General features: G+C 38.8%; 1 protein-coding gene across 1 annotated transcript in view; it reads left to right on the top strand.

The window, feature by feature from the left end:
- PASD1 (PAS domain containing repressor 1) overlaps positions 1–12,553 on the top strand; it is a 65,500-nt gene that overhangs the window by 34,479 nt on the left and 18,468 nt on the right. The window contains exon 10 of the mRNA XM_032474710.1: positions 10,916–10,985. Within this exon, the coding sequence (XP_032330601.1) occupies positions 10,916–10,985 (70 nt within the window). The remainder of the gene's footprint in view (positions 1–10,915; positions 10,986–12,553) is intronic.

Here is a 12,553-nt window from a genome sequence, read left to right as displayed (position 1 = left end):
GTTTGAGTTCCAGAAAGGGTGGATCTGTGAATTAGAAGGACTAATGGCAGTGCTTTTGGCAAAGGTATTCAGAGGGCTTCTACAAGTTTTGAGAATTGAATTTTGATAATGTTGTTAGTGCATTCAGCTAAACCAGAGGCTTGAGCTGGTAAGCACAGTGAAAGTGTAATACCAGCCAAACAGCACAGCTTGTAAAGCACCTGGCCAGTAAAATGGGTTCCTTGATCACTATGAAGTTCAAGAGGAGTTCCCTAGGTAGGGATAATCTTTTCCAAGATAAGTTAAGCCACTGAGAATGGAGTAGCCTGTCTTCAAAGGAAGGCCTCAGTCCAGTGTAAAAAAATACAGAGCATGACTAAAACATATTTATATCCATCAGATGGAGGAAGTTGTATGAAATCCATTTGTAGGACTTCAAATTGTCCATTAGGCAATTAAAAATGCCCAGGAGCAGTATGAACAGAATTCCCTGGGTTGTACTTAGAACAAGTGGGACAAGTGAGTTGTAGGCACTTTTCCTGGCCTTACTGATGTTTCCCCACCCATACTGGTTCTTCAAGACTTATCATTGTTGTTAGGCCAATGGTTTAATCCATGTACAGTGGTGAGGAGTGGGGATTTTTGAGTCTCCAGTAGGACTGGATTGTTATATGGTCCAAACCACAACTTCATTTTTTTTTTATCAAACCGACAATTGTTGAATTTCCAATCTTGTCTTTTCTTTTCTGAGGCCAATTGTTCGGCTTCTCTAGCCAGTTTTTCTAAATTATCATTTGGGGAAATATCCCTTTGGACCATGACAGAGGTTTGGCTGCTGTTGGTTCCTTGAAGGGCAGTATTCCTTGAAGAATTGTCAGTGAGGTGATTTCTCTTAGTTTCCAGAGAGTCAAGTTTAGAATGCCCCAGAATCTTAATAATAGCTAAAGTGGTAGGTTAAATCATCATGTTCAATAATTCCTGAATATACAGGCCATTTAAATTTTTATTTCCACTGAAAGTAAGGAAGCCATTTTTCTTCCACAGTATTCCAAATTGTGAGCTACTCTGAAAGCATATCTACTGTCAGTACAAATATTGGCAATTTTGTTCTTGGCTAAAGTACATGCCCATGTAAGAGCACACAATTCAGCCTGTTGGATCAAAGTAGACATAGGTAAAGATGCTGCCTCAGCAACATCAAAGGGCGTTGCAATAGCATACCCAGCACAATACTTGCCATTGTCACCTTTTAAATAAAAGCCATTACTGAACCGTGAGAAGTCAAAATTACCCAAAAGAATTTTCTGTAGATCATTACCAGGGGTCAGGAGGTGGTCTGTCAGGGTTAAGCTGGCATGAGGGACTTTGTCAGTGATGGAGGAGAGAAGACAAGTTGGGTTAAGGGTATTACAATGTAAATGTGAGGAGCAGTTAACAGAAGGACTTCATAGGAGGTAAGGTGCCTTGCTGAGGAATGTTGAATATGATGAGAATTCAGAAGAGCTTCTGGTTCATGAGGTAACAAAAATGTTTAAAGGGGATCCCCCAATGATTTCTCAATGAATTTAACCAAAAGGGCAATGGTGGTGATGAACTCTAAGGCAATGGGGTATCCCTGTGACACAGGGTCCAGTTGCTGGCTATAATACCCTGTGGGTTAATGGTCATCCTGTGTTTTGGGGTGAGTTCCCCAAGAGCATTCCCTTCCTTTTCATATACAATAAGGGAAAAAAGGAATCTGATCATTGGGATGCCCAGGGGCAGATGGGTTCATCAAATTGTAAGGCTTTGAAAGCTGTGCCATACAGTTCATCCAATAAAATTGTGTCAGGGTTGTTATTGTTTAGTGAAACATCCAGAGATTTGGCCATAAGAGAGAAATTTGGAATTCAGTTTTGGCAATAACCAACTAGCCTGTGAAAACCTCACAGTTGGTGCTTAGTTTTGTGTTTGGGGAAGCTAGATGTAGCCCTTGTTGTGATATCAGATGTCTTGAATATCAAACCTGGGTTTGGGCAAACTGCAGTTTTTCTTTGGTGACTTATGTCTCTTTAAAGTTAAAAGCATTAGCAAATAGAATGTTGCCTTCCTGTGAGGAGGCTTGAGAAGGAGAACAAAGAAACAAATCATCCACATATTTGAACACAATAGAACCTCTAGGGAACTTTATGTCATTCAGATCAGCCTTCAGGATTTGAGAAATGCAGAGGACTCAGTAAAACCCTGAGGTATTACTATCCAGGTGAATTGCTTTTCTTCCCAAGTGAAGACAAAAAGGTATTGGCTAGCTTCATCAAGTGGAACACTAAGGAATACACTGCATAAATCAATTATAGTAAAGAATTTACTTTTGGTGGGAATGGATGTTAGTAACATAGGAGGGTTAGGAACAACAGGATGTAGAGGGATAACAGTGTTACTCATTGCTCAGAGGTCCTGGACAAAACTCCAGTCTCAGCCCTTAGGTTTCCTCATTGGTAAAATGGAAGTATTACAAGGGCCAGTACAAGGGATAATGAGACCTCGAGCCTTGTAATCTTCTATTACAGGCTTTATGCTTTGAAGGGTTTCTTATAAGCTTTTGGTTAATTCTGGGAAGAAGTTTTGAAGGGTCTATTTTCATTTTGTTGGGAAGTGTGATGAAAATTTTGCCAACATCAGTTGGAGATTTTGCTCATAAAAAAGTGGTAGCTGATTCAACAGGGATAAATGATCAGTGAGTGTTTCCAGAATCTGCTCTAACATCAACAGAGATGGAAAAATAAAAGATGCCAAAGGGTCATTTAATTCACCTGGTGGGTTACTTTGATGACCACTGTCAATTTCTAGAATGGTTTCCCCCTTTTAGGAGAAAGAAGTTCTAGCATGATACTTCTCTAAGAAGTCTCAGCCTAATAAATGGACAGGGCAGAGGAACTAATGAGAAAAGGGTGTGTGTCTCTCAAAGGGCCTAAACAAAAGGGAATAGGTTCAGTGACAGGAACCTCTTGAGGTTCATTAGAGATCCCCACTATTTGAGGTGTTTTAGTAATCTGAGGCAGGGGCTGTTTTATAGCAGTAGGGTTGAACACTGAAATTGTGGCTCCAGTGTCAATCAGAACTGGAAGAGATTAACTCCAAATCTGGAGAAATATTCTTCAAAGATGATTAGAAGTCCTCCCTCTTAATAGGAATGGGAGGACCCCCTGTAGTTCTTTGGAGCCCATCACTGGGGGGTTAGGAGGGCATTGGAAAGGCTAGTTAGAGAGCTGAAGCCACCTAAAATGCTTAAATTTGTAACAATCTCTTTTCCAATGCCCTGGCCCTTTGCAATAATAGCAGAAACTAGGGGAGTTTTGGTTTTGTTTAGGGGCCTTCATTTTCTGGGGTTGAAGATTAAGAATTTTGATGGTCTTCCTTGGAGGTGATTCATCTAGAGAGCCAGAGCTAGTTTGCCAGATTAACTAAATCTGGAGGGGACATAGTTCCCCATCCCATCTAGTCCTTTTTCACTAGAAATAAAGGTCCTGGTACAGTCTACTAATAAACATACAATTAAAAGCTACCCAGCTGGAATCAACATCTGAAGGAAGGCCAGATTTTTTTTAAATAATCTGAAATCAATTGTAATATTCATGAACAGGTTCATCATGTTTTTGTGTGCAAGCCTGAATTTTGTTTCAATAAACAGGCTTTGGAAAAGCCATAGGAATTGCTGGATGAAGTTGCCTAGGGATTGACTGAGCCTGAACATATAACAAGTTAATGGGCTGGACTCCCAGTTCTAATTCTAGAGACCTTTCAGGATTTTCCCAATTAGTGCTTTTCACCCAATGCTGGGGCTGACTATCACCAACAAGTATATTCTCTAGTTGATGTAAGCCAGAGAAATCAGGTTGCTAAGTTTGAATGACTCTATTAAATTCCTCAGCAAATATGTGAGGATCTTTGTTTACTTTGGGGAAATCTTTGACTGTGGCTCTCAGTTCAGTTTTACTCCAAGGAATATGAGAAATTAATGGTTTAGCCTTTGGATCCTCAGAGGGCTTAATTTAAAAGAGAGAGGTCCTGGTAAGTTCAGAGGAAAAGGGAGTGGGGAGAGTTTCAGAGAAAAGGGAAATTTTGGTGGGAGAATTGCTAAGGGAGAGATTTGAAGCTATGAAGGAGGCATAGATGGAGTAGGAGGGAAGGAGGAAGATGGCTCTGGAGGCTTTGGCCTTGAGGAGGCAAAGGAGAGAGACAAGATGGTGCCAAAGCAGAACCTAAGACAAAGAAGCCAAGGAAGAAAGTCTGAGGCTTCAGGAGCCATTTTATCTGTCTTTAATCCTCTGTTTGCCTCAGTTAATCTTAAAATTATTTTGCAGAGGGGCAATTTTAGACTCCTGATAACATTGGGAAACTTCAAAATAGCAATCAAAATTGGAATTCCACTCAGTTCTGGAAATTTTTGAGCTATTGTAGTCCAATTCAATTTTAAGGAAATTAAGTTTGGGGATTTCAAAAGTTCCCCATAATGGTCATTGGTCAGATCAGTCCATTTAGTTAGAAATGTGAATGAAGAAACACTAAGAGTTTTTCAACATAAAATGGGCTGGAGTCCCTGTAGGAGGGGGATGAGGGGTGCCCTCAAAATACTTAGATAACTGGGACCCATTTCCTAGAGGTTTTTACTCTAAAGAACAATTTTCAAATTGATTAAGCAGCTTAAACAGCTTACAACACAAATGGCTGAGTTCAAATGGCTTGCAAGCCAATCCCAGCCAATCTTAAGGAAGCAGCGTGATCTTGGAGGAGCCAGGCTGAAGCCCTCCCTCCCCCACTTTTCAAACCAATCTCCAGAAGGCAGTCTTTTCAAAGGAATAGGCTGAAGGCTGAACCAGCACAATTTCGTTTGAAACAGCTCCTTCCCAATGGAATTGGGCCAAAGGCATTCTCAGCCAGCTTTGATTGAAGCAATCTGATCTCGAGATCAGACCAAAGTGCCAAACAAATACTCACATACAGAACAAGGTCTTTTTCAGAAAAAAAATGAAACCTTAAAATAGATCCTGAATAAAGCCTGGAGAGCTTCACATGAAAAGTGGGTGTGAGCCCAGGTCCAGGAGAAAGATGGGTTGATGAGAAAAGCAGTGAGCAACAATGGGCACAGTGTGGGTACCACACCTGTTTGCTCACTTGTGATGGAGCTATCATTGCCAGGAGTCTTCTCTGGTCCCTGCCAGGGCAAGCAAACTGTTGACCTGAAACAAGTAGATATTTCTCCAGCGAAGATGGGTTTATTCGGGATTAGCAGAGAATTGCAATTCGAGGTCTACAACCATGATGAACCACTTACAAGTACCTGCACAGCAAAGGAAGAACACTTTTATAGAGGGGAAATGAAAGTGGGGAAAGCTAAAGCAACCAAATAGTCCATGGTTTTTCATTGGCTGAGTCCTTGCCAGGAAAGAAGAGGAATCGTTCCTCTTCCTGCTGGGCTCTGCTGTCATCACAGGGTGTGAGAGCGCCCCCTTCTGGTTTCCGAACTCTAGTTAATTCAGGTTTCTGTTTATTATTACTACTTTTTTTTTTTTAACAGACTTTACTCATTATTCAATTTATGGAGCTTTATTTTCCTCATCTATAAAGTGAGAATTATAACAGAACACATGTCATTGAGTTATTTTAGGATCCAAAAAGATAATATGTGTAAGATACCTACCACATGGTAGTAACTCAATAGGTGATGGTATCTCCCCTGCCATCAGAGGTGAGATTGGTAGTGGGTAGGGAGTAGGGTTGGATAGAAGTTGTTTTATGATAACTGAGGGTGATGACGGAGCACTCACTTCAAGTTATTGATATTCTGAACTGATCAAAATCATCTCCTTTGGATAGGTTCCTAAAATAAACTAGCTCCATCTTTGGATAATGTAAATCTATTAAGATGACATTCTCCAATGATTTATTTACTGAAAGGTGCTATATTGAAAGAGAAGGAATATTTAAAGAGTAGTTATTTTGTATTAGGAAGGATTAGTTTGTACGTTCATTCAGAGGATATTTACAAGGGTGCATTGTATGCAGAGCCCTGTAGCCAGAAAACACCCTTCTTCCTCTCCCCATCCCTGCCCAAAGCTGAGTACTGGTCTAGGTGATGTATATCAATGGCAACTCTTGATTCCCAGCCTGCTTATGTGAACACTGGAGGGTCTGCTTCTTGGCTCCAAAGGAATAAATGATCGTGCATGCAGAACTCATCTCTGGGGAACACACTTTCTAGGAGAGAGAATTAAAATCACAAGAGAACCATTTTAAAGCAAATTACAGCATTATCCATCCCAAATCATATATTTAAGTGGAGAAGAAACTTAGAGGAATAGAGTGATCAAAGGCAGAATGGCTAATGAGGGCGTTTGAGAGGATGGTGTTGGACTGTACAATTACCAGTCACTTTTTCCAAACATTATTTTATCTTTACAAGATCCCTACAAGGTACACATTATGAGTCTGACTTTAAACACTAGGACATTGGAGCTCAGGGAAGTTAACAGACTTACATTAGGTCTCACAGCTAGGAAGTGTCAGAGTGGAGGTTTGAGCCCAAATATGTGTGACCCAAATTCTGTCCATCTTCCATGACAGCTTTGACATATTGGACACAATGGTGGGGGCTGGGGAAAATAGGATGCTGTTTCAGGCCTGATCCCTAAGTAACCACTTAAGAGCAAAGTGACTCTTGAGGAGAGGTAGGCTCTGGAGATGCTAGTACCAAGCAGTTGTCAGGGATGGCTGAGATGCAGTTAGACCTGAAGGAAAAAAAAGGATGTTTACAACTTGACCCAAGATTTCACATTTTAGATAAGGGATGATAGTGGGTTTCCTCTGTGAGCCTATGGACTAGCTTTGGTTAGAACAATCTTAAAAATTAGCTCCTTAAACTTTGGTCACAACCTGCAACCAAGAGGGGAAATCTGGTTTTCCTTTCTTCCATCGCTTCAGATTAGATCATCTCAGCTATAAATTAAACAAGCAAAGACATTTAGGATTATATTTTTACTGTCATCAGTTTCCTGATTCTCTGCCCCAACTGTTCAAAACACACCTTAGTTTGTACTGCATTGACACATGAAAGGACAATATTCATTGGATGTCTTTTTCATATTTACAGTTTCATTTATATAGCAAGTAGAAGTAGATGGTCTTTGAGCCAAGAACAACCTTCCATTAAAGTAATTCAGCAGTGTTGATTACTTTACCAATGAATATCAAACCTTGGGAAAAGATTTAAAATGGAGAGTGAGTGAAAAACATTAAGGGCCCAATTTAAGAGTAACATTTTGATATTTACATAATGGGACAGAAGTACTTTTCTTTGTAAAATTAGAAAGTTTTCTTTTCATGTAAATACAGCTAGGAAAGTGTTCTTCGATTGTTTTCTTTCTTTTTGAAAGTAACTGATGCAATTTGGAAAAGGAAAGTTCTGTTTGTATCTGTTCATAACCAAAGAGCAGTAATGGAGGAGACTGCAAACCCTCTGTTACACTTCATATCCTGAGCCTGAATTCATTTTATTCATGCATAGATTGGTTAGTTATGGAACAGTCTTTAATGCTTTTCCTTAAGTATGTATGTGTTTATTTGTTACTTGGACATTCTGATTTTGAGTCACACATTTGCCATCTATATTAACATATAGAGAAGCATGAAATGCTAATTCATGGAAGAATTTGGAAAACTGCTTTTCTTTATTTTCTATTTTTTTATATTCAAGCCAGTGGATTTAGAGCAAAACTTAATTGCCTCACAATGTTTTATTGTCAAAATTAGTGTCTTATCCAGTAAACACCCACTGCATCTTTTGATGCCGTGCTGTTGGATACAACCTTCTGTGACGACAGAAATGTTTTTTATTATTTATTTATTTATTTATTTATTTATTTATTTATTTATTTATTTATTTATTTATTTATTTATTTTTTAAAGAGCTTTTAAAATTTATTATTTGTTTTTTCACAATTAAAAATTTTTAATTTTTATTTTGGGGGAGGTAATTAGGTTTATTTATTTTTTCTTGCTTTTCTTGTTTTGTTTTTAATGTTTTTTATTGATTTATAATCATTTTACAATGTTGTGTCAAATTCTAGTGTACAGCATAATTTTTCAAAAATGTTTTTTAATCTGTTCTGTTTAATACAATAGCCACTAGCCATATGTAGCTGCTGAGTACTGAAATGTGGCTTCTGTGACTGAAGAACTAAATTTTAAATTTTACTGAATTTTAATTTTAATTTAGCCACATGTAGTTAGTGGCTACCATATTAGATGGATGTTCATTCACATGCTGTTTATCAGGTATAAAGATATTTACTATTCAGAAGTCAATATGGAGTCATTTAATTGCTTGTAAGGAACAGATGGAAGCCTCAGCTGGTCCTTGGAAAATAATTGTGTCAAGCTAAGCACGCCTGGGGTGAGGGACATGTAAATATTTTAATGAATTGACTGGTCAGTTTGTTTATTCCTTTATGCACTCAGCAGATATTCATGAAAATAAAGTGCTCTTCATCATGGTGGGTGCTGGGGATATAAGAGCTTCAAAAGATGCACACTGCCTTCAAGAAATTCACCAGATAGAAAAGGTAGACAGAAAGTAACAAACTTTTATACAAAATAGAGAAGAGTTGAGAAAAAGGGAAAAGTCAGAGATAACTTGTGGTTTTCTGTCTTGGGTGACTGGGTGGAGGGTGGAAATATTCACCAAGATAGGAGACACTGAAGGAGGAGCAGGAGGAGGGGGAAGTGGAGGAGGTGGAGTCAGAGGAGTCCAACTGGAGCATGTAGAGTTGAGGTATCTGTTATATATCTAGACTGCATGTCCTAAAGGCAGTTGGATATATGGGTCGATGGGTCGATGGGTCAGGGAGAGGTCTTGGGATAAAGATGTTGGAGTCACCTCTAGTTGAAGCCAAGGGGCAAAATATGGTCTGCAATGAAGATAATATAAAGAACAAACAGGAAGTGAAAACAACCTTGAAGAAATACCAACACTTACTCTGTTAGACTAAAGTGACTTATAAATTTAGTCAAAGAAAAAAATTAAAAGGTAAATAATAATATTTTTGGAATTTTATTTTTAAATGATGTATGGTTAAATTTATAAGTAACTCTGTTTATGTCTAAGTTACTTGATGCTGAAAGTCAAACCAGTGAGAAACACATATTAGACAGTTTATAGCCCAATCATCCACACAGATGACTGAATGAGCTCATTAACTAGTTGTGTATGCTATTTAAATCAATACTTTCTAAATATTATTTTGATACCAAAATATATATGGTGAAGGAAAGTACAGCATTTATTGCAGGGCACCAAGCAAGGTGAAAGGGCAGCTCATGTTCAAAAGACAAAAAGTCCCTGATGGCTTTCAGGGAAGGGTTTTTAAAGGCACCCTTTGGGGTGAGGGTTGCAGCTCATGGTTGGTGGTGAGGTAACAGGGTGATGTTTTGGGAATCTTGACCATCAACCTTCTGATTCCAACCAATCTGGGTTCTGTGTTCTTGTGGTCAGCATGTAGTTGCCATCCTCCTCCTGTGTAGAGGGTCTTAGTCTCTGCAGAATGACTCAAAGGCATGCATCAGATTCTTATGCATATCCCTTGAGGAGTAGAACTATGTTTTATAGCTGAACTGTTGCTTAGGCTATCATTACTTTTCTTGCTTTACTACTCTTCCTTTGTTTCTGCATTTCCTCCCTTCCCTAATTGGTAACTGCTTGAGTCTGCTCTTTGGAATTCAGGGAGGACCTAGGAGATGAAAGCCTTATTCTACAAATAAGAAATGGCAGGTGGGGACACAGACAGACTTTTGTACCTGGGAAGGCCCTGCAGGATCCTGCTCAGCTTCAAGTTATGAAATTAAGGCTTAAAACATAATCTTAGTATTAAAAGCAAGGTTTTTATTCATTCATATTTTCTCCCTCTCTACTACTTTCTCTTTCTCTCTCAACTTCTACTTATTTGGTGAAAAGTAAGCTAGTATTTAGACCTGAGTGCACCACGAAGCTACATTCTCACCTTGGGCATCAAAATTCTAATTTTGATAGAAATGAATTGTTAATGAGCCAGAGAATCGAGAGTTTCTCTAATTACAAGAAACAAAATTCAATTTGGCCTGAACGCATTTTCTGTAATTGCAGTTGGTTTAAAACTTAAGAACATTCACTCATACACCTTGGCCTTTGGGGGGAAAAAAAAAAAAAGCTTGCTTTGCTCACCACTGTCAAAAAGAGGCATTGAAACCTTGCAGTTTTCAGCAAACTTCATTCTGATGAGGGTCCAGATGATTTACTTTATAGATATGGTGCAGAAAAACTTTCTCTGTAGAAAAAGTGACACCTCAGAGATCGATAGTATTTATTAAGAAAAATAAAACAATTTTTTTCTTGTTTGAACTGTTAAAAATAAAATTTAACTGAGCAAGTTTGAAGATCTAATTGGTTTTATTAGGTGGTTCGTGAATTGGGCACCATCCCATCTAGGATCCAGAAGGGCATTCACAGGGGTTGTACAGAATGGAAGGTTTGTATAGGAGGAAGGGTGGGGCAAGGGAGCTATTAGCAAAAGAAAAGAAAGGATTATTTTTAGGTCAGGATATCTTTTGGGGAGGAAAGATAATATCAAGGGTTTTATCCTATAAGTTGCCTCTTCTTCCTTTGAGGGATGGAGAGGGCCCACATGACAGATTATCTAATTGGTGCTAATCAGGAAATTCCAAACTAGATTAAGATTATGTCAAAACTGCAATTAGGTTAGGTATTACATCTAGGTTTGGTAGCATGGGCTTTAGCACAGATGATGCCATTTGGACCCTATGGTTTTTCTCTTTAACAGAACCTTATTTTTACTGTATTATAGAGAATTTAAATTTAATTGGCAAGTGAGATGTGTTTACCATTTCTCTTTTTGCCTATTTATAGAAGCATTCAAGGCCAAAGAATTTATGGAGTGGAATTCCTGAAGGCTGAACCTGCTGCTCCTGCCTCAGAAGTACGTACATGGAGAGCCATAGAGTAAAAGCTTGGACCCTTATTCCCATAATGGTGATTTTAGTTCATGTGTGTTGCCGTTGTAGGGGAAGAAAATAATTTTCCGTCTACCCTTCTAGGTTCCTGGCTGAGATGCCCCTGTAATAAAAAGACAGTATTAACAGGAGAAAAACAAACAGAAGTTCATTAGCATATACATCTCCTGTATACATGGGAGAGACCCAGAAATACTCAGTAACTTTCCAAAATGGCCCAAGTGGCCATCTTAAATACCATTTTCAGCTAAGGATAAAAGAATATGTTGAGGGTGGGGACTTAGTTGTGGGGATACAGTGAATGAAAGTAAGGTTGTTATGTAGATTTAAGTCCTTACCTTCTGCATTGATAACAGTTTCTAGAAATTTAGAAATCCTTTTTTCCCCTGGTACAGAGAGGGAGACACCCTTACAAATGGAGATTTTCCTTCTAAATATAAGTATCTTTTACAAAAGGGTAACTTCTTTTTGTTTTCACAGCTTCTCCTATGCTGCTGTTTCTTTAAAATAATCAGCTCAAAATAATCCTTATCCCAAGGGAGTGACAAATTCTGCTTGCCTTGACCACATAAGAAGGTTCTGACTTCAAGAAATACTCCCTATGGGCATAGCACATAAGTGGTGTTCCACATTGCCATTTTGTAGCCATTTCTCATTCAGAGCCAGTAACAGCCACGCTTGGAATGGTCCCTGTAGTAGCTTTAAAAAGAACTAAGCTAAGCTCTATTATGCCAGACATTGTTGAAGGTCTTTTTGACTTGTGAGTGCATTTTGAAATGAAAGGTTATTGACCTGCCTGTTACTGTAGGCTGGGTGATTAGACTCAAGAGATGGCATCATCCCATCATGAGTAGAACCCAACCCCTAATTAATCTGGATTGTCCCACATCCTTTTTCTTAAACCATCAAATGTATCAGCCAATTATCCATTCACAGGATGTTACTCTAGAGAATCTTATAAGGGTACACATTAGTAGAAATATGAAACCTGGGTCTCCCCTCAATGATCTGAAATTCTAGTCTGGGCAATAAGATCAAACTAAGAAAAAAAGATACAAGAAAACAGGAAAAGCATCCTAGAAAGCCTGCCCAATGGATAGTCTTCCACCTTACCTGCCACTCCGTGGGTGCATGTAATGTAGCTGCTAGGCTGGCTCACTGCAGTGGTGACAGTACTAGAGAGAGAAAAGATGACCTAGACATCAGGAGATAAGGGTTCGATTCCTGATTCTGCTGTTTACCAATTATGTGACCTGGGGAATGTTATTTTACCATGGAGATCCTCAGTTTCCTCATCTGTAAAACAGGAGTGGTAATAATCTCTGCCAGGCTACCTCATAAGGATATAATAATGCTCAGTGGAACCTCATTTATTAATATATTATCTATATTCCTGCAGCAGAATGAGCTTCCATGAGAGCGGGAGCTGTCTTGTTCATCAGCACATCCCCAAATATCTTGAACAGGGCTGGCCGCACATGTAGGTGCTCACATATGTAAGATGCACAAATGAGTATTGGATGTTAAAGCACTC

This window comes from Camelus ferus, chromosome X (assembly GCF_009834535.1).
Source record: "Camelus ferus isolate YT-003-E chromosome X, BCGSAC_Cfer_1.0, whole genome shotgun sequence".
NCBI lineage: Eukaryota > Metazoa > Chordata > Mammalia > Artiodactyla > Camelidae > Camelus > Camelus ferus.
This window is presented reverse-complemented; position numbering and strand designations above follow the sequence as displayed.